We start from the raw sequence: 25,686 nt of genomic DNA, 5'->3' as shown, positions 1-25,686 counted from the left end.
TGTGAAACACCATCTCTACAAAAATTACAATAATTAGCTGGACATGGTAGCAGGCTCCTGCAATCCCACCTACTTGGGAGGCTGAGGCACAAGAATCGCTTGAACCCCGGAGGTGGAGGTTGTAGTGAGCCAAGATCATGCCATTTCACTCCAGCCTAGGTGACAGAGTGAAACTCTGTCTCAAAAATATGTATATATAAAAATAAAAATAAGATTATAACTTTCATTGTAATGTGCATTGTCTGTCAACATTTTCACATTCTAGAATATCAGCAATTCTATATTCCTGGAAAAAAAAACAGCACACAAATCTTAGAAACATATAACAAACAAGCATTTCCTGTCATAAAAGAATTGTTGCCAAAATGTCCATTAAAATGTTCATAGCTTCTAAGATTTTACCTGGAGGGAAGGTGGCATTAATTTTAAAAATGAAGAAACTTGAACTAATAAGGAAGTAAAATGAAGGAAAAACATAATGACCTTCAAGACATGTTCACTTTGACATATGCAACTTATCATCTACATAATTAAGCTTTTAAGCTTCATTAAAAGTTAAGCTTTAAATTGAGCTCTAGAAAATGTCTTTCACATGCACTCATATGTTCACTGGTGTGCTATTCACAATAGCAAAGACATGGAATCAACCTAGGTGCCCTTCAGTGGTGGATTGGATAAAGAAAATGTGGTACTTATACACTATGGAGTACTATACAGTCATAAAAAAAGAATGAAATTATGCCCTTTGCAGCCACATGGATGTAGCTGGAGGTCATTATCCTAAACAAATTAATACAGAAATAGAAAACCAAATACTGCATGTTCTCACCAATAAGTGGGAGCTAAATATCAGGTACTCATGGACATAAAGATGGCAACAATAGACACTGGAGACTACTAGAGGGAGGAGAGAAGGAAGGGAGCGAGGGTTGAAAAACTGTATAAAAACATAAATAAAGATCATATAGTTTCCAAGTTTAAAAAAAAGTCTTTGAAGCAGAATTTTTTAAAATAAAAAAGAACTCCTACATACTCCAAATATTGGAGGAAGTATTCAAAATGATATGAGAAGAAAGGGCTTATCATTGTTTTAAATTGTTTCATTATCCCTTGCTAAAAGGTTTAGGTAATTGGGGTACATATGTTTTGGCATATATTCTTGTGCTATAGATAACTCATAAACAAAAGCGACTTTATGCATGTTGGACAAACAAAATCAATTCTGAGCCAAAACAATTATGAATATGATGACAGAAATTACTTTGCTAATTCCTGGGGGAACATAGCAAGAGATGACAACAGATTATGACAAAATCACAGGCAGGTTATGAATGAATTGTTAACAAGTTCAAAAAGCACAGTTGCTGAAATAAGCCAAATTTTAATAAGTCTCCTGACCCTATGTCCAATTTTAGTGGATGAGCATTTCAGTGGGTCCCAACCCTCATCTGAGTTTAAGTAAGGAGTGAAGGAGCAAGCAAGCAATATAGATGATAGTTTCATTCTCTCTCTTTCTCTCTCCTTGTCTTCAGGGGAGAGAGGGTAGCAGATGCCTTCAGATATCAAACTCATTGTCTATCAGGAGTTGCAAACTATAATGCTAACAGGGCCTGGTAAGAATTGTAAATAAAAATGGGTTAAATACTGGATGAAAAAGATTGTAGGGGTATGAGGAATGTTAAGTCCTATCTAATACTACATTCAAAGAAAAGATCTTAAAAGTAGCCAGAGAGAAAAAGATAGATTAACTATAAAGGAACAACAGTTAGATTGAGTGGCATAAGACTTCTTAACTAGCAAAAATGGGATCCAGGTAATGTATTATCTTCAAACTTATAAGAGTCTAAAAAGCAAATGTCAACCTGGAATTGAAGATCCAGCAAAGCTATCTCACAAAAAAATAAGGGTAAAGAAAATTTCAGATCAAAAAACAAAATAAAACCTCAAAAAGTTCATCCCAAATTAATACCACTAAAGTAATTATCAAAGGATATAGCTGAAGAAGAAAAAAATTATCTCAGAAGTAAGGCATAAGTTGCAAGGAAGAATGGTGAGCAAGGCAAATAGGTAAACATAAAAATTTTTTAAATAACACTGTATAAATAAAACAATACTACTAATAATATATAATTTGTAGAATTAAAAAAGCAAGAAAAGATTATGGATAACACATGTTAGATAGGAGATAAGTATTTTAAAAAGAACTCAGTACTTTAACTTTTAATTTCAAGTTTCTTTGCCAAGATATTACAACAAATAATGTTTCATATATGGCTTACGTTAAAATAGGAAATCAGATTTTCTGAAGGTTGATCACTTGCTGAATTTAAAATCATCATTAATTGTTGGATAGTGTTCATAACAGTCCTAGAGGGGATAAAAATAGGAAAATGTGTTAAGCAATGAAGGGAGAAAAAAAGAAAAAATGAAATGTTTTCTATCTCCCAAGTTAAATGTATCTTCAAATACACTGCCTCCCACTTGTCTTTACATTCCCTCAAATAAGACTGTGGTTTATAAGAAATTACATTTTACTTAAATCTTTAAGAAAATATGTATTCACAATCAATAAGTTTATAGTTATAGAACAGATATACTTATTTACTAATAAAACTACATATCAATAAAATAGTGGCATTATTTTAGGAGAAACTATATAAACTGGCAACAAAATGGTATTGTTTTAAGAAAACATTTTTACAACCAAATATTAAACATTTTCAAATTAAAGACAATAAGATATTTAGCAATGCAAGTAAAGAATCAGATGATTCTTCTTTACAGAGACCTTCAAGAAGAAAGGATACTAAGATCCTGGATACATTTAAAAATCACCATTTTCACAGCATAAAATTAGGTCAATCTCTTAAGATCTTGTTAATTCTATAATTTTATGTGTGTGTATTATGAAGGGGGCAGTGTATGGTAAATATCTGTTACAATTTTGGAGTAGATGAACATTTGGGACACTTTATGCAAAGAACTGTAGAATGTTTAGGGCTGAAAAGATCCTCAACTATTATTTAGTAAAATATGCTCAGTGTTCTCAGCTAAGCATGTCTAAACCAGTATTTACACTTCCTCATTTTTCTTTTCTTCTTTTTTTTTTTTTTTTTGAGGAGTCTTGCTCTGTCGCCCAGGCTGGAGTGCAGTGGCGCAATCTTGGCTCACTGCAACCTCCGCTTCCCGGGTTCAAGTGATTCTCCTGCCTCAGCCTCCTGATTATCTGGGATTACAGGTGCCCACCTGGACTAAGTTTTGTATTTTTAGTAGAGACGGGGTTTTGCCATGTTGCCCAGGCTGGTTTCGAACTCCTGCCCTCAGGTGATCCGCCCACCTTGGCCTCCCAAAGTGGGATTACAGGTGTGAGCCACAACACCCGGCCTCGTCTTTCAAATATATTGCAACGCAGCTTCTATATGCTTCTGTGTCCACTAATCATATTTAAGCTACAGTGATTAAAGCCACAAATGACCAACTGGTAAAAACAAAAGACTTTTCTCATTTGTTCTAATACTTGACCTTCCTTGAAGCATTTGACACTGTTAGAGAAATACTTGCTCTTAATGAAACTCCCTCCCTTCCTCAGCTTTCTTGGCTTCACTCTCTGCACTCCCCAACCATACTTTCCCATTCTCTAGAACAGCGGTCCCCAACCTTTTTGGCAACAGGGACTGGTTTCATGGAAGACAATTTTTCCATGGACCACGGAGGCTAGGGGGAATGATTTTGAACTGTTCTACCTCAGATCATTAGCCATTAAATTCTCATAAGGAGCACACAATCTAGATCCCTCACATGCGCAGTTCACAATAAGGTTCATGCACCTATGAGAATCTAATTCCACTGCTGATCTGACAGGAGGTAGAGCTCAGGCAGTAATGCTCACTTGCCTGTCTACCTCTCACCTCCTGCTGTATCACCCGGTTCGTAATGGGACACAGACTGGTCTGTGGCCCGGGAACTGGGGACCCCTGCTCTAGAACCTAACAATTTCTGTCTAGTCCTTAATGCTAGCATCCTTTAGGCTTCAGCCCTCAGCCACCCACTCTTGCCATTATGCACCCTCCCTTCAAGCAATCTCATTTTTTTGTATGGGTTTAACTCCCCTGATGATTCCCAAATCTATAGAAGGCTATCCTACTGCTTACTAGATATCTTCTTCAGAAATGCTTCAAGAACAACATTCTAAGTGTGAATTCATCGAATATTTATCAAATCTGTTATTGTTCCTTCATTCCCACCACTATCATTGGTTCAGATCTTTAAAACCTCTCAAGTAAACTGCTGCAACAGACAAGTCCACAGATTTTTATACACTACGTCTGTGGTAGTAAGGCCTAGGCATATTCCTCAGTGGAATGGGACACAAAATTTTTAAAAAGAAAAAACAAAACAAAATTCCTCAGGTTATTCTAATTTGCACACCTAGTTAAGAACCTAGTTAAGAACCACTGAGACAGACTGACAGGTCTATTTCTCACTTTTTCTTATTCTCCTCAGTCTATCCCCCCACAGACTATTACCATGTGAACTTGCAAAAATTATGTCTGATTTTATCCTTACCCCTGCTTAACATCCATTTATAGCACAGGCTATATCATGCACATGCTATAGTCCAAATTTGTGAGTATGGCACATAAGGCCCTTCATAACTAGTAGCCACTCTCCTCTCCTGTGACGTCCTACTCTCATTTTATAGTCAATCAATACAGAGCTGCTAATAGTTCCCCAGATACATTGTGTTGTGTGATATTGTGAAATAGATGTTTGGTCTTTGACCGCATATCCTGACGTACAACTCCTAAAATACTTAGAAACTCCAGTGATGTCCTTTTGTGTGCTAATGAATTGACATGGCTGGCAGCCCCTAGGAAGCTTCTGGATGGGGGCTGGTCACTAGAAAGCCCCAGGCCGAGTTAGAGGGTTGGAACCTTCAGCCCCAGCCCCCAACCTCTGGGAAGGGGAGGGAATCTGAAGGTTAGGTTGATAATCAATAGCCAATGATCTAATCTGTCATGCCTATGCAATGAGGCCTCCATAAAAACCCAAAAGGGCAGGGTTCAGAGAACTTCCAGATAGCTGAACATGTGGAGGCTCCTGGATGGCTGTCTGGCCAGGGAGGGCATAGAAGCTTCCCATCCCACCCCCCATACCTCATCCTATGCATCTTTACATCTGTAACCTTTGTAATATCGTCTATAATAAACCAGTAAACAGAAGTGTTTCCTTGAGTTTTGTGAACTACTCTAGCAAATTAATCGAACCTAAGAGGTGTTATGGGAACCCCAACTTGAAGCCCTTTGGTCAGAAGATCCAAAAACCCAGACTTGCAACTGGCATCTGAAGTTGGGGCCAGTTTTGGGGACTGAGCCCTCAACCTGTGGGATCTGACACTATCTCCAGGTAAGCAGTGTCAGAAGTAAATTAGAGGACACCCAGCTGGTGCCTGCTGCAGAACTGATTGCTTGTTTCTTGGTGAGGATAACTTTCCCACATTTGGTCACAGAAGTCTTCTGTGTTGATTGTTGTTGGTGGTGTGACAGCAGAGTTTTCTCCACTTACATGTTTCACAGTTCCATCCCTTTGAACATGCTGTTCCCACTCCCTAAAATCTTTATCCTGTGACACAGGCCTTTGCATGTTTCAAAATTCAGTTCAGACATTGCTTTATAGTCCCTTTTGTGTCATCTCATTATCTTGTCCAAAGTATATACTATACTTATATGAAAATGTATTCATTTACATATCTATACAGTCATTTGAAATATATTACTGATTGCCTACTATGTACCAAGTTTTATAACAGGCCCTAAGTATTAGACAGTGGACAAAAAAGTTATGGTCTCTGTGATATGGAATTTTAAGGCTATTTTGGGTATTAGTAAAAAACAAGCAAACACAAATGAATCTATCAGTATAAATTGGGATACATGCTATAAAGGAATGGAACAGGATGCTATGAGAAATAATAAAATACTTCAGAGAGAAATATCTTTTCAAAAGCAATATTTGTGCTGAATGAAGAGTAGCAGTTGGTAATCCATGGAAAGAAAAGGAGGAAGTTTCAAGAAGAGGGAATATCAAGTACGAGAGTTTTCAAAAAACTTGGAAAGCCCAAGAAACTGAGAGAAGGCCAATATGTGGCTAACACAGAGTGAGAAAGAAAACAAGATGAGGTTGGAGAGGCAACAGAAACCAGACCATATAAGATCTTTTAGGCATTGTTAAGGAATTTGCACTGTATACCAATTGCAGTGGGAAGCAGCCAGAGGGTTTAACAGCAAGGTGAACATAACTGATTTACATTACTAGGAGAAATTCTGGGGGCTCTATAGAGAATAGCTTTGATGGTGAGGAGACAGGAACAGTGATGAGACCAGAAGGAGCAAGATCAGGTAGTAGGCTACTGCAAAAAATCCAAGAGAAAGAGAACAATGTCTTGGACAAGAGTTGTGAGAGCAGAAATGGAGAAAAGTAGATGGACTCAGGAAATATTTTGGAGGTAGATTATTCAACAAGCCTTGATAACAGATTTTGGTGTGGGAAATGAGTGAGGAAAAAGACATAAAAAATAGTTCTAATCCTTTAAGGTTGTATGCAGATCAAATAGTGATACTTTAATTTTTTCTTTTTTATTTACTGAAATGGAACACATTCCTATTTTAGGTTATGTTCCTTAAGAACAGACAAAACTAGGTCCAATAACCATATCTTCAGCAACCAGTAAAATGCCCAGTACACAAAGATTATATATACACATTTTTTTTCTTTTTTTTTTTTGAGACGGAGTTTCGCTCTTGTCACCCAGGCTGAAGTGCAATGGCACGATCTCAGCTCTCTGCAACCTCCGCCTCCCGGGTTCAAGTGATTCTCCTGCCTCAGCCTCCGGAGCAGCTGGGATTACAGGCACACACCACCACCCCCAGCTAATTTTTGTATTTCTAGTAGAGACAAGGTTTCACCATGTTGGCCAGGCTGGTCTCAAACTCCTGACCTCAGGTGATCTGCCCACCTTGGCCTCCCAAAGTGCTGGGATTACAGGTGTGACCCACCGCACCTGGCCTTCAATATATATTTCTTACATGTATGTATGAATACATAAAGAAACATGTGAACAAATCTGAAACACTATAAAGCCATGAATAACAAAATTATAATATAATTAAAAGTAGGAAAATTCATACCTAACTGGAGTGTGTGGAGGAATTATATTCACCTCTTCATCAAGGTTACTTTTTCGTGGTGTTCTCTGTGTTTCAAAACTAAATAACAATAAGCAAAGTCATTCACATACTGAAAATTTATAATTTGTGCTTTATGCATCAAAAAAGCAGTATAATGCTTCTGCTGTCTCATAAAATCATATAAAATGATAACAATAATAGATAGGATAGAAAATAGATGACCCAGCTGCTGCTTAAATAAATAAAATATTTTTCACTAGTAACTGTTTTTAATTGTGGGTCTCTTTCCATTATGTTTATGACAAAGAGGTACACCAATCATTAAGTCTTTTTTTAAAAGTGAAAGTCAGATGCTTTCTCCCTGGTGGTATTGATATTCAAGTTTTTCAGTATTAAAAAGCATTAAAACTCAAGTTTTTCAATGCAGTATTCCTTCTAAAAACTTTATTTCCACTTAAATAAAATTTAAAACATTTTACTGTGTTTAACTTCTAAATTACGCATATTTTCAGTTTCATATTAAAAGAGTTCATGCTAAAGACACAAAATTAACTTTACTTATGATCAGTCAAAAATTTTAACAATCACTCTCAACCATTCCAATTTTAGGTTTCTACATGATAATAAAAGAGACTACACTTTTGTATAAACTTTTTTTAATAAACCAGGCAGGTAATAGTATATGAAAGGATAGAAATAAGATAAGAGACCACTATTTGAAGAAACTAATTACTTTAGCCATTATCTTTTGGTGCACATTTTAAAAAATTATATTCAGTTAACTGCAAAAAGGTAACTGTTATAGGACACACAATTCACATTAAATCTATATTTGTAGATAAGTTATATGCTTAAAATACTGTTAACCTTTTCTTTGTATAAAGACATTTGAAAGTAATTTGTTATAAATGATATCTAAAGGTCACTAAGCTAAAAACTATATAATCTACCTATATCGGTATCAACCTATATCTAAAGCAAATCAATCAAATATACCATGTGCAATACCTGTCTATAGAATCAGTCTGAAGAGTTTTATCATGATCCAAAAATAATCTTGCATCTAGATCTTTATTTTTAAGATAAATTTCTTCATATCGTTTAGACAGACTTTCAACCTTGAAAGAAAAAAGTCACTGACAATTATCCTTTACATGCCATTACATCTCTCAGCACACAGAGGCACAGATTTCATTAAAGAATTTTTGTATAATATACATTTAATTTTGCAATATACACTGAGTTCACATGCAATATAAATAAGTGAGGTACAGAAAATTGCAACATTTGTTCAACTTTGATTCTAGGTCTATTTCATGCATAGAAAAGATTTATTAGAATTTTATGTAGACAAAGATAGCCAATGCTACAAAACAGTACCTAAGATAAAAATAGGTATTATAATAACTGTTTAACTGCCAAGATTTTCCAAAAATCCCATATATGCTTTACTTTTAATCTTTTTTTTTTTGAGATGGAGTTTCGCTCTTTCACCCAGGCTGGAGTGCAGTGGCACGATCTCGGCTCACTGCCACCTCTGCCCCTGGGGTTCAAGCAATTCTCCTGCCTCAGCCTCCCAAGTAGCTGGGATTATAGGTACCTGCTATCACGCCCGGCTAATTTTTGTATTTTTAGTAGAGACGGGGTTTCGCCATGTTGGCCAAGCTGGTCTTGAACTCCTGACCTCAGGTGATCCACCTGCCTTGGCCTCCCAAAATACTAGGATTACAGGTGTGAGCCACCGCGCCCAGCCTACTTTTAATCTTTTATGCTTATCAATATAAAATATTTTTTCAAACATTGTTGCAAATCCTCTTGATTACATATTCTACCAATGTTTTCTAAACCCTTTGGTTCACTCCAGTACCCTTCAGTTAAGTATCTTGGGCAAGACAATTAGCTCAATTTATCAGTTCAATTAACACACTTGCACAATTTATTCCCAATCTTAGATACTTTTTCAATTGCTAGAATTTGTAAATCTTTCATCAGTTCTGATCCATAATTTTTTAATCATACTTTACAAACCAATGCCCAAGAGAAAACTATTGGCATGCCTTCTACTGTGACTTTTAACGCCAAAGTGATTCCAACCTCAGAGAAGTAAAATTGCATTTTAAAAGGAGTGATAGGAAGAAATCCAATTAAATGCAAACTTCTCATTAATCTTCGTAAATGTATTAGATAGAACAGTAATCCATGCTTGATTAAGTTTAATCATTGTTCCTGTCCTACCTTAGTTGAGGCACTAATTACCAGTCATCTACTGATTGGCTATATTATGTGAAATATTGGAGAAAAAGTAAAATTACTCTTAAGATTTATATTAAAACTGCAATCCTTTTAAAGAAGAAAAAAAGATTGCTACAACAGATTTTAAAGTTATGAACAGCCTCTTTTTGGTAACAAAAGTGGTAACAAGACGCATTAATATAACATTTGGTCCCTTCTTGCCTCTTCAGTACCATATTTTAATTGTTCTGCCCTGTATCCCAACCTTAATGAATTACTTAGAGTTCACTGATCAGACCAAACTATCATACATCACTGCACCTTTGAATCTACAACGTCCAATCCTTGGAAATGCTATATCTGTAATGCTTACTCAGATGTGAAATCACATCACCTCTAAACTATTTTCCATAAACTTACCAGCCCTAGTTTGGATTAGGTAGCTCTCCTTTGAGATATCACAGAACCCTGTGAATACTTTTTTCACACTCTTGTAGACTCCTGTAATGGTCTATTTCTTTGTCAGCCTCTCCCACTAGCACTTTAAGGATAGTGACTGAGAGTGAAATCTCTGTATCCATAGTATCTAGCACATGCCTGACATATATTAAGCATTCAAAAAATATTTGTTGAATTAATAAATTAATTCAAAAACTAGCTATCAATTCAGATTACAGAACTAGCAGTCTAGCTATTTTATTTCATGCCTTTTGGTCATAGTGACTAATACTAGGTCTTCTAAAGCACTGGTTTTGTTCTTCATCATTTATCACAGCATCCTTTTCTCCACATATTTCATCTTACCATGCAAAGCTCTCAGTTATTCTGTTGTCATTGGAAAGACATTTGTAGCAAAATGCAAAACAAAACAGATGGATGGAATGTCACTAAGGTAAAACACTTCTGCAATAGTCACAGTCATTTCAACAAATACATTTGTATTTTCAATTAAGCAGTTTTTTAAAATCCTCAAAAGAGATGTTCCACAATATAGATGTTCCACAATATAGTAATGCCAATTATGTTGATGGCATTAATCATGGTTCCTACACTTAATGATGCTTACCAAAGCAAATTTAACGGTTTATATTTAGCTATTAATATTTAGCTATTTAATGGTATTTAGAAGTTTAAAAGTCTATACTTTGATTTTGGACAAAATTCAATAAAGATTGATTTCTAGTATAAATCACAAAATGATGCTAATACATTTGATTATATACTCAAAAGCTTTTTGTTACTATACAAAAGTTAGTTTCACCGCAATTCTACTTGGCTAGATTCTTCTTGGGCAAAAAAAAAATTTGATACACAGTAAATTGATCTAAGAAAGTTAGACAATTATCCTCCCTCCACAGTCTCAAAACATTAATATTTTATTAAATTTCCTTTCAGATTACCTCTGGAAGTCCATTAGATGTTACAAGTCCAAGAGAATTCATAAAAGGTATAAAATTTTTGAAATAAACATTTTTCACCTGAAAAAGATGAAGTTACAACATGATCATTAAAATTTAAAACAAAATCTAATCTCTTGACTTTTGAACAATGCAGGGTAAGTTAGAGGTTTCAATCCCCCATGCAGTAAAAAATCTGTGTATAACTTTTTTATTTTTTATTATTTTCTTAGAGAAGGGGTCTCTCTATATTGCCTAGGCTGGAGTGTAGTGGCTATTCACAGGTGCGATCACATGCATTACAGCTTCAAATGCTTGGGCTCAAGCCATCCTTCCACCTCAGCCTCCCAAGTAGCTGAGACTACAGACCTATCGATTACTTCTGAGTACCCAAAATTTAACTAACAGCCTACTGTTGACTGGAAGCCAACCAATAACATAAAGATTCAATTCACATACATTTTGTATATGTACTATATATACATACTATATATATCATCTTCTTATGATAAAGATAGAGAAAAGAAAATATTAGGAAAATTGTAAGAAGACAAAATACATTTACAGTAAGTTTATGTCATCTGTTAACAAAAATCATCTGCCTGCAACAGCAGGCAACTGCAACTACAGTTTTGTATGTATTTTATGGTATAGTAAATGATAAAATAGACTAGTATCTACATATATTTTGTACATTCATGACATGCCTTTTTCTTAATTTTTCTGTATTTGTAGGCTACATGGTTTGCTACAAGTTTTTTCAAATTATTGCCAATCTCCAAAATTTTTTCTAATATATGTAATTAAATTTATCTGTGTATAAGTGAACCCATGCAGTTCAAACCTGTTGTTCAAGAGTCAACTGTATATTTGTTGAAATTAGTAAGCCATAGTGCAAAAACTATGATATATCTTGATAAATCATTCTAATACTTCTTAAACTAGATTTTAGGACCACACTCTCATTCCTTCCCAAAGTTAACAGAGAAATTTCAAAGATGTAACATTTTTTACTGCTATCTGGTGTTACTGATTGTGGACAATAAAACAACTATGAGAAAAACTGTATGGTAAAAAGGAAAGAAGCAATAGTACCAGATATCCCAAAGTCTAATGTAGACTCTGTAAATAATAAGCTATCAGTCCCTGGAAGCTTGTTTACTCATTATAAAAAGGAGATTGAATACATTATTTGTAAGATTCCTTCTAACATCCACATTCTATGAACAAGACAAGTAATTCCTGGGAATTCATATGTATTCTCCAGCGGTCATTATGTGCTGTAATATTTAGAAAGAGAGTAATTATAGAAGGCCAAACAGAAATTTAATGTTAGTATCACTTATCACTAAACTAAAACACTAGAGCACTACAGTTTTCTAAGCAGGGCTTTTTTGGTTTGTTTGTTCGTTTTTGGAGACATAGTCTCACTCTGGCGCCCAGGCTGGAGTGCAGTGGTGCAATCATGTCTCACTGTAACCTCAAACTTCTGGGCTCAAGCAATCCTTTTGCCTCAGTCTTCCAAGTAGCTGGGACTACAGGCACATGCCACCATGCCCAGCTCATTTTTTTAAATATGTATTTTGTAGAGACGGAGTCTCGCTATGTTGTTCAGGCTGGTCTAGACCTCCTGGCCTCAAGAAATCCTCCCACTTCGGCCTCCCAAAGAGCTGGGATTACAGGTGTGAGCCACCATGCCCAGCCTTGGCAGGGTATTTTAAAACATTAGGGATATCAGTAATCTCAGAGGAATTAAAAAAAAAACAACTACATTTGAAAACTATTGTCTCGATTATATACTTTTCAGTGATTCCAGAGTGAGGGAGCTACTCTCTTTAAAATCAAAGTAACTAAATATAACGAATTAATTTTTTCTAAATATTTTGCTACTGCAAAAGAGTTAGCACTAATTACAAAAAAAACACGCTCATAACAAAAGAAGTAAATATTGTTAGGGAGAACTTACATCTAAATCTACTTTAACTGTTTTAAAGAAATCATGAAGTTAAATTACCTCATCTATATTACATTCATGTTCTTTACAGAGAACTTCAATAATTCTTGTATCATTTTCTAGTTGTTTTGCTATCCGTGCACTCCTGTTCTGACCTCTCCTGGGTGTTCGAGGTGAACCATTAATGGGTATAACAGCTGTTTCTGTAAAAGTGGTAAATTAGATAAGAACAATTGTATATCCATCATATAAAATAATGAAGTATTCTAACTATAACTTAGGTCAAAAATAATCTTGGTAACATTCTACTACTTTTACTTACTAGGTTTCATTAGAAGGATAACAATTTCATCCATATCTACTATGAATTATGTACTAATATTAGTTTTTGCCATCCCTCTTCTACTCTGCTCCCAAAAAGAACTGTAAACTACAGTCTCATAAACAAATACAAAGAGAAGGCATGGAAATAGCCAACTTTCAAACTAAATCTAAGTGTATTTTAGTCTGCAAGAGGAAAAAAATGTTTTCTGTCCTAGAGTCTTAAAAATAATTAGCAAATATTTCTGAATTCAATTTCTAGACATAGCATAAAAACAATATTTTAAGTTTAGTAAATTATGATGTTTTTAAAAGATAGGTATAAAATATATTATAGTAAATATAATAATATGATAATAAACTGTGATTTTTAAAAAATCTCCTGGATTATTTTCAGCATTCCCAATCCAAACTAAATACAGGTTCAGCTATTAAAAATATTACAGATGGCTGGGCGTGGTGGCTCATGCCTGTAATCCCAGCCCTTTGGGAGGCCAAGGCAGGTGGATCACGAGGTCAGGAGTTCAAGACCAGCCTGGCCAACATGGTAAAACCCCGTCTCTACTAAAAATACAAAAATTAGCCAGGTGTGGTGGTGCATGCCTATAGTCCCAGCTACTTGGGAGGCTGAAGCAGGAGAATTGCTTGAACCTGGGAGGCAGAGTTTGCAGTGAGCCAAGATCGCGCCACTGCACTCCAGGCCTGGGCAACAGAGTAAGTGAGGCTCTGTCTCAAAAACAAAAACAAAAACAAAAACAAATTACAGATGATTAAGTATAAAAAGTATGTATTGCCTCTAGATCCAATCAACAACTTACAAGAAATTGAGAGGACAGAGGAACATGTTAAACTATACCATAGAATATGATCAGCAAAAACCACACTGTGGAAAACTCAAGACAATCTGATTATTTAAAAAATAAATTACAAGGAAAAAAAGAAAGGATGGAAGAGAAACTTTTAAAAGAGTTTTTAAAACATGTCAACCAAACACAAAGTATAAATCTTATTTAGATTCTCATTCATACTGTAAAAAAAATTTTTAATTATTTTTACAAGAAAATCTGAGCACTTTCTAGATATTCAGTAATATTGAGTCACTATTGATTTTTAGGTGTGATAACAAACGGCACTGTAATTATGCTTTTTAAAAAGTATTTTTTAGAGATACATACTGAGATGTATAAGGATGAAATGGTATGCAAAGATGTGCTTCAAAATAATACAGCTGGGGGAACTGAGCAGGCGATGGGGCTACAGATTAACTGTAAGTTATCTGTTGAAGTTACATGATAAGTACATGGAGGCTTATTATACTACTATTTTTGTATTCATTTGAAATTCTCTACAACAAAATTTAACTAAGAGTTACCATATTCAGTCAGTTCAATAATACCCCATGCTGATTTCTCTTTACAGAGCACTTAGAGAATTCAAATGTACATTTGAATTATCCAAAAGAACAAAGACTGTCAACCTAAAGTAACTTGCAACATCAACTTATTAAAGTTATAACATTGAAAAAAAGTGGGGAAAGGGTATATAAAGGAAATTTATAAAATTTGGGACAAAATTTGAAGTATATTTGTTTTCTATATAGAATTTTTTTTCTTTCTGTCTTTGCATGTGGTTTCTGCTAAATGAAGGTTTCTGCCTTCTTTGCCAAACCATGTTCAACACATTTTCAAAATTCTGCTCCATACTTCATTTTTCCACTAAATTCTTGTTCACAAAGTTTAACGAGGTTTCATCCTTCCATCCATTTCAACAACACTTTGAAACTTCCATGTTATCTGTTATTTTTAGCATTAATACTTTCATCATTTTAGAAGCAAGGAATTGGTCTCAACTTAGGTAAGTTTACATTTTTCTGTATATAATAATATAATAAGTGACTTTGAAATCCTACTCTTGAAGCCATGAAAGGAAGCAATTCTAGGCTAAAAGGAATATACCTTACTCATACTTCCTTAATGCTATCTAATTATATTAGCAAGTTATTTTTATTTAAATATACTTCCCATCTCATCACTCATCACCCACTGAAATAGTATGAGTTATAGCTTATATACAAAAAAACACATAGTTATTACAACATCCAATAGTAATAAAAACTTAGTTAAGCTGTTCCCTTAGAATAGGCCACTCTTCCCCATGCAATTTCATTCATATATTTTTCTTGTTTCTTGCTTTTCTTCACTGGGAATGCCCTCTCCCAACATCTTTACTGAGAATGCCTTTCCCCAACCCTAACCACTCTTCCATGTTAATTTCAAATACTACTTCTTTTATATGGTATTCTTTGGTCTTCCACAGCTGGAAAAACTTTCTTGTCTCCCAAACCTCCACTTGTTGTATTTTGACCCAAACCACTTTCTACCATATACTCTAATCATTTGTTTCCATGTCTTATCTTTCCTTCTATAACTTACACTACTTATGGGCAAAGTCCATGTCTGATTTATTTTTTATCATCCTGTCAGCCTTAGAACCATGTTTGGTACCCACTAGACATTCAATAAGCAACTGCTGAATGAGAAAGTAAAAGGGGCATAAATTAAATACTTACTATATGGTTCTTTCAGCAACACGGGAGGTGAGAGTTTAATAAAATAGTCAAGGACACATAGCATTAACTGAAATGAAATCACCAGATCATCTTCCATTTGTAATACTTCCCCTGAAAAAAAATTTATATTTTTAAAGAAAGTTAGAGATTCAGATCTTTGTATGAGAGAAAATCGTAGGGTAGAGTATATCCATAAATTCATTCATTCAGCAATCACTATCAGCATGGTAAAGATTTTCTTTTTTTTGTAAAAAAAAAAAATCTGTTTTAAAAGGTATAAAATATGTAAAATAGAAATATATAAAGTTACGGAATTATAAATCAAGTGTTAATTCTACTCTGAGAATTTTACATTTAAGTATTTCTGTAATAATTAATTCTTTATGTCTAAAATCATTAAAATTTTGCTTTTCACATTTATTTCTAATTTTAAGAACTATAGAAGTATTACTCCAGAGAAAGATTTTGAAGTATGATAAATGCTAATCTTTAATTCTAATTTTATAAATATTTTATTTATATTTGTATAATAAATACTTTATTTATAATATAATACTTAGAATTCAAATATTTAATTCCAATTTTATAAGTATATTTATTATATAAAATTACTAAGTTTATTAGAATTTATTCTAATTCCAATTATTCAATTTATTCTCATTATCTAAAAATTTAAAATAATTATATTTATAAAATTATGATTTTATTCCAATTATTTATATCTAAACCTTATATATTTTTAATTTAACCCCTCTAAAATCTTACAATAACCAAAACCATTAAGAGATAACAAAGTTAGTATATAAATTTAAAGTCATCTATAAAATAATGGTTCACCATAAAATCTTTAAAGTTATTAGAATATATACACAACTAGATGGCTGTGAGAAAATAAATGCATATAACAGATACCTAAGAAAACAAATAGTGTAGTTACATAAAATATACAAATCATGATAAAACACAGCTATTACAAATTTGCTTATGGCTCCATGTCATACATTATTTTTAAAAGAGAAGTTCAATTTGATTCACTTTCTATTTTCTGAGTATCTGATTGCTAAACCAGTAATAATCTCAGCAAACATTGGAAGTGCAGAAACTTTGTGAGAAAACAGATAACGTTACATCTTTATAGGTTTTCTAGATACAATGGTATGGTGCAAAAAATATGTTTGCAATATATTCACAAATAAGTTATTTTAAAATACCATAGTGGTAAAGAATAATATCAAGGATTTCTAGGTAAAAACGGTAAAATGAAGTCAGATGAAAGAATCTCTCTCAAGTACATTCTCTTGCTTTCATTTTATTAGGTATTAAAGTGCTGGTACCAATATCAAATGAGAGACTGAGTGAGACTAATTCAAAAGGTATCCTCATCTTTTGCCTCTCTGACTTGGAGGGAGAAACTGCTGATAAGAGAAGGGTAAAATGGAGGAAGTAAACAACTATAGCTTATTTTTCTGACAACATAGAGACTCTAGCATACTGTGTTGAACTGGGGACAGTTTGAATCCCAAAACAATCCTGCTATAGAAAAAAGATAAAACTGCCACTAGAAGTGTTCTGTTATAAAGTTCATTCTAACAAAAACTCAGCACAACAGCTTGTATCATTACAGTTGAATTATCTACTTTCTCCCTTACCTCCTGACTAAAAGCAGATATAATAAAAATGCCTACTCCCATACCATAGCTCTTTGGGGAACATAAACAAGTCACAGATTAAGTGCAGAGTGAAGGGATATTCACTCACATTAAATCAGAGAAAACAGAACATGAAATCAGGGTTACTTACACACATACAGTCCCAGCAATATGAGGGGGAAAATCACAGTGATTATGTAAACATAGAAAATCCAAAAAAAATCACAACATAAGAAGGGGAAAAAAATCAGACAGAGAACCCAACCTGAAAGATAATCTAAAAGAAGAAAATGCCCTATGAGTTCTTGCACTAAGAACTTAACCAGCTGAGGCTGATTTGAGTGATAACTCCAGTTCTCCCACATGGGTCAGCCTAGTGGTCAATTAAACTCTCTCTACTGCAATGCCACAATCTTGGTGGATTGATTTTGTCTGTGCAGCCAGCAGGAAGAACCCATTGGGAGATTACACTTTCCCTTTACATTCCTTATCGCAAATGTAGTTAAGTATTTCTGTGATTTTTCATTTAATGTCTATCTCCCTTACTTGACTAAGTTCTAGCTGAGCAGGGAACACATATATCTTCCACCACTTTAACCTAGCACCTAATATCATGCTTGAGACATTGTAAATTCTAATAAATAACTAACTGTTGAATCAATAAATAAATGGTAATATTGAAGCTTCTCCTGATCATCATCTTACCCTCTCTGATGCACAACCATGACCTTTAGTCACCTGTAATGTACTATATGAAATATAAACGTGCCTCTGAGATAAGAGGGTAGCATCACCATCACCACCTCACAGCTTTTACGTGGCAGCCATCACATCACTAAGTGTACCCCTCCCTGTAGAGACCTGATGCTAATCTAGAGTCCTTCTTAACACAATGGGCTGGGAAGCCACTAGCAATTGATCTGGGTTAGCAGGAGGGTTAAAATCCATTTGCTATTCTCTATTCTCAATATATTTGTTTAGTGATCCAAATACATATTATTGAATAATTCGTCTATTATAAATCCAATTCAATAAAAATGTATCATAAAAAAGAAATTAATGAACAAATTATATAAAAGCAAGGAACTAGACAAGCTAAGAAAAAAGCTGAGGACCAAATAACACCATTACAAAAATAGTTTAGCTCAAAATGGAAAAAATGCTTGAGATAAAAACAGCCAATATGTAAGAAAAAGATTTAAAAATTCAGAATAATATGAGAGAAGATAATAAATAGGGAGAATAAAAGCAATCCAACATAAGAAAATGTTCCCAAAATACAATGGTATAGAACAACCTAGCTGAATAGAATATTTTTAAATAGAGTATGTTAAGATTTTCTAAAATGAACAGCAGGACCTTCAGTTTAAAAACGGATATGGTGTTCAAAAAAAAAAAAAGCTAATACAGAATAACAAAATCAAGAAATATTATCCTGGTTAAGGTATTAAACCTCAAATTAAAAAAAAAAAATTCTTCAGGAAGTAAATGAGGAGCGGAATTATGCTAGTCTTCAGCTTTCTCTACAGCAATGTTCATTGCCAGAAAATATTGGCCTTAGGGAAACAAAATATGACACAAGAATAGAATACATGACAAAGCTGTCCTTCAAGTATAAAAGCTATAGACATGATTCATAAACATGTCAAACATAAAGAACATGGAACCAAAAATCATATTTTTAAAAACTTGTTGATTGTAAAATACAGCCAGCTAAGAGATGAATAGAAATAAAGAACTGAGAAATGGAGAAACTATGATATAGGAGTTACGATAACCTTAGAATCCATTTAAATACAGAACTGAGACTAACCAAATGCAATAATCATAATGACAAAATAGAATTTAAATGTTATAATACTTGATAATGCCATAACAATAAAATGGACTAATCTGAAAATGGAGAGGGGGAGGCACCAGGAAGAGTGAGGATAGTAACCTTCTTCAACCAGATTAATGTATATTGCTTTAAATAAAAAACACAAACTTAAATAAAATAAAGATTGTAACCTCTTAATTTTTTTCACATTTTTTCATAATCTTAGAGAAATAATTTTAGAAATAATATCACTTAAAGTGACAAAATACTTATCTAAATTTAAGCAATTCCTTCCATTTCTCTTTTTCTTCTATAAAATTTCAGTGAAATTAATTTTTATATTTTAAAGGTAGCACTGTAATATGAACCTAGTCTTAGAAAATTATATTCGTGAATGCACTCAACTACCCATCTTTTTAATCAAAATGTATATATGAAGATATATCTGGAATAACAATTACATAATTTTTTAAATTTTAATTTTTGTGGGTACATAGTACATATATTTATGGGGTATGTGAGATGTTTTGATACAGGCATGCAATGTGAAATAAGCACATTATGGAGAATGGGGTATCCATCTCCTCAAGCATTTATCCTTTAAGTTACAAACAATCCAATTACACTATTTTAAAATGTACAATTAAGGTATTATTGACTAAAGTCACCCTGTTGTGCTATCAAACAAGTCTTACTCATTTTTTCTATGTTTGTGGACCCATAACCATCCTCACCTCTCCCAAACCTCCACCACCCTTCTCAGCCTCTGGTAACCATCCTTCTACTCTCTAGGTCCATGAGTTCAGATTTGATTTTTAGATCTCACAAATAAATAAGAATATGTGATGTTTGTCTTTCTGTACCTGGCTTATTTCATTTAACATAATGATTTCCAGGTCCATCTATGTTGTCGCAAATGACTAGACCTTGTTCTTTTTTATGGCTGGATAGTACTCCATTGTGTATATGTACCATATTTTCTTTATCCATTCATCTGTTGATGGACACTTAAGTTGCTTTCAAATCTTAGCTATTGTAAACAGTGCTGCAACAGACATAGGAGTGCAGATACCTCTTTGATATACCGACTTCCTTTTGTTGGGTATATACCTGGCAGTGGGATTGTTGGATAACATAGTAGCTCAATTTTTAATTTTTTTGAGAAACTTCCAAACTGTTCTCCATAGTAGTTGTACTAATTTACATTCCCACCAACAGTGTACATGGGTTCTCTTTTCTCCACATCCTAGCCAGCATTTGTTATTGCCTGCCTTTTGAATATCAGCCATTTTAACTGCAGTGAGATAGATATCTCATTGTAGTTTTGATTTGCATTTCTCTGATGATCACAGATGTTGAGCACCTTTTCATATGCCTGTTTGTCATTTGTATATCTTCTTTTGAGAAATATGTATTCAACTCTTTTGCCAATTTTTTGGTCAGATTATTAGATTTTTTCCCATAGAGTTGTTTCAGTTCCTTATATATTCTGGTTATTAATTGCTTGTCAGAGGGGTAGTTTGCAAATATTTTTTTCCAATCTGTGGGTTGTTTCTTCACTTCATTCATTGTATCCTTTGCTGTGTAGAAGCTTTTTAACTTGATGTGATCTCATTTGTCCATTTTTGCTTTGGTTGCCTGTGTTTGTGAGGTATTGCTCAAGAAATTTTTGCCCAGACCGATGTCCTGGAGATTTTCCCCAATGTTTTTATAGTAGTTTCATAGTTTGAGGTCTTAGATTTAAGTCCTTAATCATTTTGATTTGATTTTTGTATATGGTGACAGATAGGGGTCTAGTTTCATTCTTCTGCATATGGATATGCAGTTGGGGTCTAGTTTCATTCTTCTGCATATGGATATGACAGATAGGGGTCTAGTTTCATTCTTCTGCATATGGATATGCATATGGATATCCAGTTTCCCCAGCACCATTTATTGAAGAGACTCTCTTTTCCCCAGCATATGTTCTTGGCCACTGTCAAAAATCAGTTCACTGTAGGTGTGTGGATTTGTTTCTGGGCTCTCTGTTCTGTTCCATTGGTCTATGCGTCTGCTTTTATGCCAGTACCATGCTGTTTTGGTTACTATAGCTCTGTAGTATAATTTGAAGTCAAGCAACGTTGTCTTTCTGCTTAGGATAGCTTTCACTATTCTGGGCCTTTTGTAGTTCCATATAAATTTTAGGACTGTTTTTTCTATTTCTGTGAAGAATGCCATTGGTATTTTGATACGAATTGCATTGAATCTATAGATCGCTTTGGGTAGTATGGACATTTTAATAATATTAATTCTTCCAATCCATGAAAAACATAAAATATTTTTTCCATTTTTTTGGTGTGCTCTTCAATTTCTTTCATCAGTATTCTATGGTTTTCATTATAGAGATCTTTCACTTCTGAGGTTAATTCCTAGGCATTTTATTTTATGTGTGGCTATTGTAAATAGGATTACTTTTTAAATTTCTTTTTCACATTATTCACGGTTGGCATACAGAAACATTACTGATTTTTGTATGTTGATTTTCTATCCTTCAACTTTACTGAACATGTTTATTAGTTCTAATAGTTTTCTTGTGGAGTCTTTAGGTTCTTCCAAATATAAGATTGTATCAGCTGCAAACAAGGATAACTTGACTTCTTTCTTTCCAATCTGGATTCCCTTTATATCTTTTGTCTGACTACTCTATCTAGGATTTCCAGTACTATGCTGAATAACAGTGATGACAGTGGACATCCTTGTCATGTTCTAGACGTTAGAGGAAAGGCTTTCTTTTTTTCATTAAGTATTATACTAGCTGTGGGTCTGTTATATATGGCTTTTATTACGTTATGTTCCTTCTATCCTCAGTTTTTTTAGGGTTTTGGTCATGAAGGGATGCTGAATTTTATCAAATGCTTTTTCAGCATCAATTGAAATGATCATATGATTTTTGTCCTTCATTCTGTTGATATGACATACCACATTGATTTGTGTATGTTGAACCATCCTTGCATTGCAGGGATAAATCCCACTGTGACATAATGAATGATCTATCTAATGTATTATTGAATTCAGTTTGCTAGTGTTTTGTTGAAGATTTCTGTATCAATATTCCTCAGAAATACTGGCCTTTAGTTTTCTTTTTTTTAATGGGTCTTTATCTGGTTTTAGTATCAGGGTAATACAGGCCTTGTAGAATGAGTTTGGAAGTATTTCTTCCTACTCTATTTTCCAGAATACTGTAAGTAGGATTGGCATTAGTTCTTCTTTAAATGTTTGGTACAATTCAGCAGTGAAGCCATCAGGTCCCAGGATTTTCTTTACTAGGAGACTTTATTATGGCTTCAACCTCATTACTTGTTATTGGTCTGTTCAGGTTTTGGATTTCTTCCTGGTTCAATCTTGGTAAGTTGTACATGTCTAGGAATTTGCCCATTTCTTCTATATTTTCCAGTTTATTGGCATATAGTTGCTTATAGAAGCCACTAATGATACTTTTAGTTTCTGCAGTATCAGTTGTAATGTCTCCTTTTTCATTTCTGATTTTATTTGTATCTTCTCTCTTTTTTCCTTAATCTAGCTAAAGGCTTGTCAATTTTGTTTAACTTTTTTAAAAAACACTTTGTTTCATTGATCTTTTGCAATTTTTTTCATTGCAATTTCATTTACTTCTGCTCTGATCTTTCTTTTCTTCTACTAATTTTAGGTTTGATTTGCTCTTATTTTTGTACTTCTTTAAGATACAATGTTAGATTGTTTATTTGCGTTTTTCCTCTTTTTTTCAACTATAACTAACCCACAGCCAACATCATACTGAATGGGCAGAAGCTTGAAGCATTCCCTTTGAAAACTGGCACAAGACAAGGATGCCCTTTTTCACCACTCCTATTCAACAAAGTATTGGAAGTCCTAATCAGAGCAATCAGGTGAGAGAAAGAAATGAAGGGCATCCAAATAGGAAGAGAGGGAGTGAAACTATCTCTGTGGCAGATGACATGATTCTACATCTAGAAAACCCTATAGTCTTAGAGCCAAAAAGCTCCTTCAGCTGATCAACAACTTCAGCAAAGTTTCAGGATACAAAATCAATGTATAAAAATCACTAGTATTTCTACACACCAACAAGAGCCAAGCTGAGAGCCAAATCAGAAAGGCAATCCCATTAAAAATTGCCACAAAAAGAATACATAGGAATACAACTAACCAGGGAGGTAAAAGCGCTCTACAACAAGAATTTCAAAACACTGCTCAAAGAAATCAGAGATGACATAAACACATGGAAAAACATCCCATGCTCATGGATAGGAAGAATCGATATCATTAAAATGGCCATACTGTCCAAAAAAATTTACTGATTCAAGACTATTCCTATCAAACTACCAATGACATTCTTCACAGAAATAAAAAAAACTATTTTAAAATTCAACTGGAACCAAAAAAGAGCCTGAATAGCCAAGGCAATCCTAAGCAAAAGGAACAAAGCAGGAGGCATCATATTATCCAACTTCAAACTATACTACAGGGCTACAGTAACCAAAACAGCATGTTACTGGTACAAAAACAGGCACATTTTTTTCAGAATAGTGTAGACCAATGGAACAGAATAGAGCACCCAGAAATAAGGCTGCATACCTAGGACCAGCTGATCTTTTTGACAAAGCTGACAAAAGCAAGCAATGGGAAAAAAGACTCCCATTTCAATAACTGGTGCTAGGATAAGTGGCTAGCCATATGCAGAAGATTGAAGCTGGACCCATTCCTTACACCATATACAAAAATCAACTCAAGATGGATTAAAGATGGCCAGGCCAGGTGTGGTGGCTCATTTTTGTAATCCCAGCACTTTGGGAGGCTGAGGTGCATGGATCACCTGAGGTCGGGAGTTCAAGACCAACCTGGCCAACATAGTAAAACCCCATCTCTAGTAAAAATACAAAAATTAGCCGGGCATGGTGGTGCACACCTGTAGTCCCAGTTACTCAGGAGGCTGAGGCAAGATAATCACTTAAACCCGGGAGGCAGAGGTTGCAGTGAGCCGAGATTGTGCCACTGCACTCTAGCCTGGGTGACAGAGTGAGACTCTGTCTCAAAAAAAAAATAGATCCTGGACATAGGAACGGGCAAAGTCTTCATGATAAAGACACCAAAAGCAATCACAACAAAATCAAAAATTGACAAGTGGGATCGAATTAAACTCAAGAGCTTCTGCACAGCAAAAGAAACAATCAACAGAGTAAATGAACAACCTACAGAATGGGAGAGAAATTTTGCAAACTATGCATCTGACAAAGGTCTAATATCCAGCATCTATAAGGAACTTAGACAAATTTGCAAAAGAAAAAAAACAAACCCCATTAAAAAGTGGGCAAGGCACATGAACAGACACTTTTTAAAAGAAGACATACATGCAAGCCAATAAGCATATGAAAAAAAAGCTCCATATCATTGATCATTAGAGAAATACAAATCAAAACCACAATGAGATACCATCTCACACCAGTCAGAATAGCTATTACTAAAAAGTCAAAAAATAACAGATACTGGTGAGGTTGCAAAGAAAAGAGAACACTTATACACTCTTGGTGGAAGTGTAAATTAGTTCAAACATTATAGAAAGCAGTCTGACAATTCTGCAAAGAGCTAAAAGCAGAACTACCCTCGGACCCAGCAATCCCATTACTGAGTACATACTCAAAGGAATAGAAATCATTCTACCATAAAGACAAAAGCACGTGAATGTTCACTGCAGCACTATCCACAATAGCAAAGACATGGCATCAACCTAAATGCTCATCAATGACAGAATGGATAAAGAAAATGTGGTACATATATACCATGGAATTCTATGCAGCCCATAAAAAAGAATGAGATCATGTCCTTCACAGGAACATGGATGGAGCTGGAGGCTATTATCCTTAGCAAACTAATGCAGAAACAAAAAACTAAATACTGCATGGCCTCACTTATAAGTGGGAGCTAAATGATGAAAACTTAAGAACACAAAGATGGAAACAACAGGCACTGGGGTCTACTTGAAGGTGGAAAGTGGGAGGAGGGAGAGGAACAGAAAAAATAGCTATGGGATACTGGGCTTAATTCCTGGGTGATGAAATAAGCTGTACAACAAACCCCTGTGACACAAGTTTACCTATGTAACAAACCATCACATGTACCCCCGAACCTAAAAGTTTTTTTAAAAAAAGACGTTTTCCTCTTTTGTGATGTAGGCAATTGTAGCTATAAACTTCCCTCTGTACTGCTTTTACTGTATCCCATAGGTTTTGGTTTGTTATGTTTCCATTATCATTTGTTTCAAAAATTTTTTAAATTTCCCTCTTAATTTCTTCATTGACCCATGGTCACTCAGGAGCATATTGTTTAATTTCCATGTATCTGTACAGTTTCCAAAATACTTTATTAATTTCTAGTTTTATTCTATTGTGATCAGAGAATATGCTTGATATTATTTCATGCTTTTTTAATGTTTTAAGCCTAACACATGTGTTTAAGCCTAACACATCCTTAAACAAGGATGTTTAAGCCTAACACATCCTTAAACAAGGATGTTTAAGCCTAACA

General features: G+C 34.3%; 1 protein-coding gene across 2 annotated transcripts in view; it reads right to left on the bottom strand.

The window, feature by feature from the left end:
* Positions 1–25,686, bottom strand: part of RB1 (RB transcriptional corepressor 1) — a 174,700-nt gene that overhangs the window by 98,933 nt on the left and 50,081 nt on the right. For both annotated transcript variants that reach the window (XM_054529044.2, XM_002824264.4), the window contains exons 7-12: positions 15,661–15,771; positions 12,831–12,973; positions 10,820–10,897; positions 8,196–8,305; positions 7,188–7,265; positions 2,280–2,367 (exon numbers count right to left, since the gene is read on the bottom strand). In XM_054529044.2, coding sequence (XP_054385019.1) covers positions 2,280–2,367; positions 7,188–7,265; positions 8,196–8,305; positions 10,820–10,897; positions 12,831–12,973; positions 15,661–15,771 — 608 coding nt within the window. The remainder of the gene's footprint in view (positions 1–2,279; positions 2,368–7,187; positions 7,266–8,195; positions 8,306–10,819; positions 10,898–12,830; positions 12,974–15,660; positions 15,772–25,686) is intronic.

Source organism: Pongo abelii, chromosome 14 (assembly GCF_028885655.2).
Source record: "Pongo abelii isolate AG06213 chromosome 14, NHGRI_mPonAbe1-v2.0_pri, whole genome shotgun sequence".
Lineage (NCBI taxonomy): Eukaryota > Metazoa > Chordata > Mammalia > Primates > Hominidae > Pongo > Pongo abelii.
This window is presented reverse-complemented; position numbering and strand designations above follow the sequence as displayed.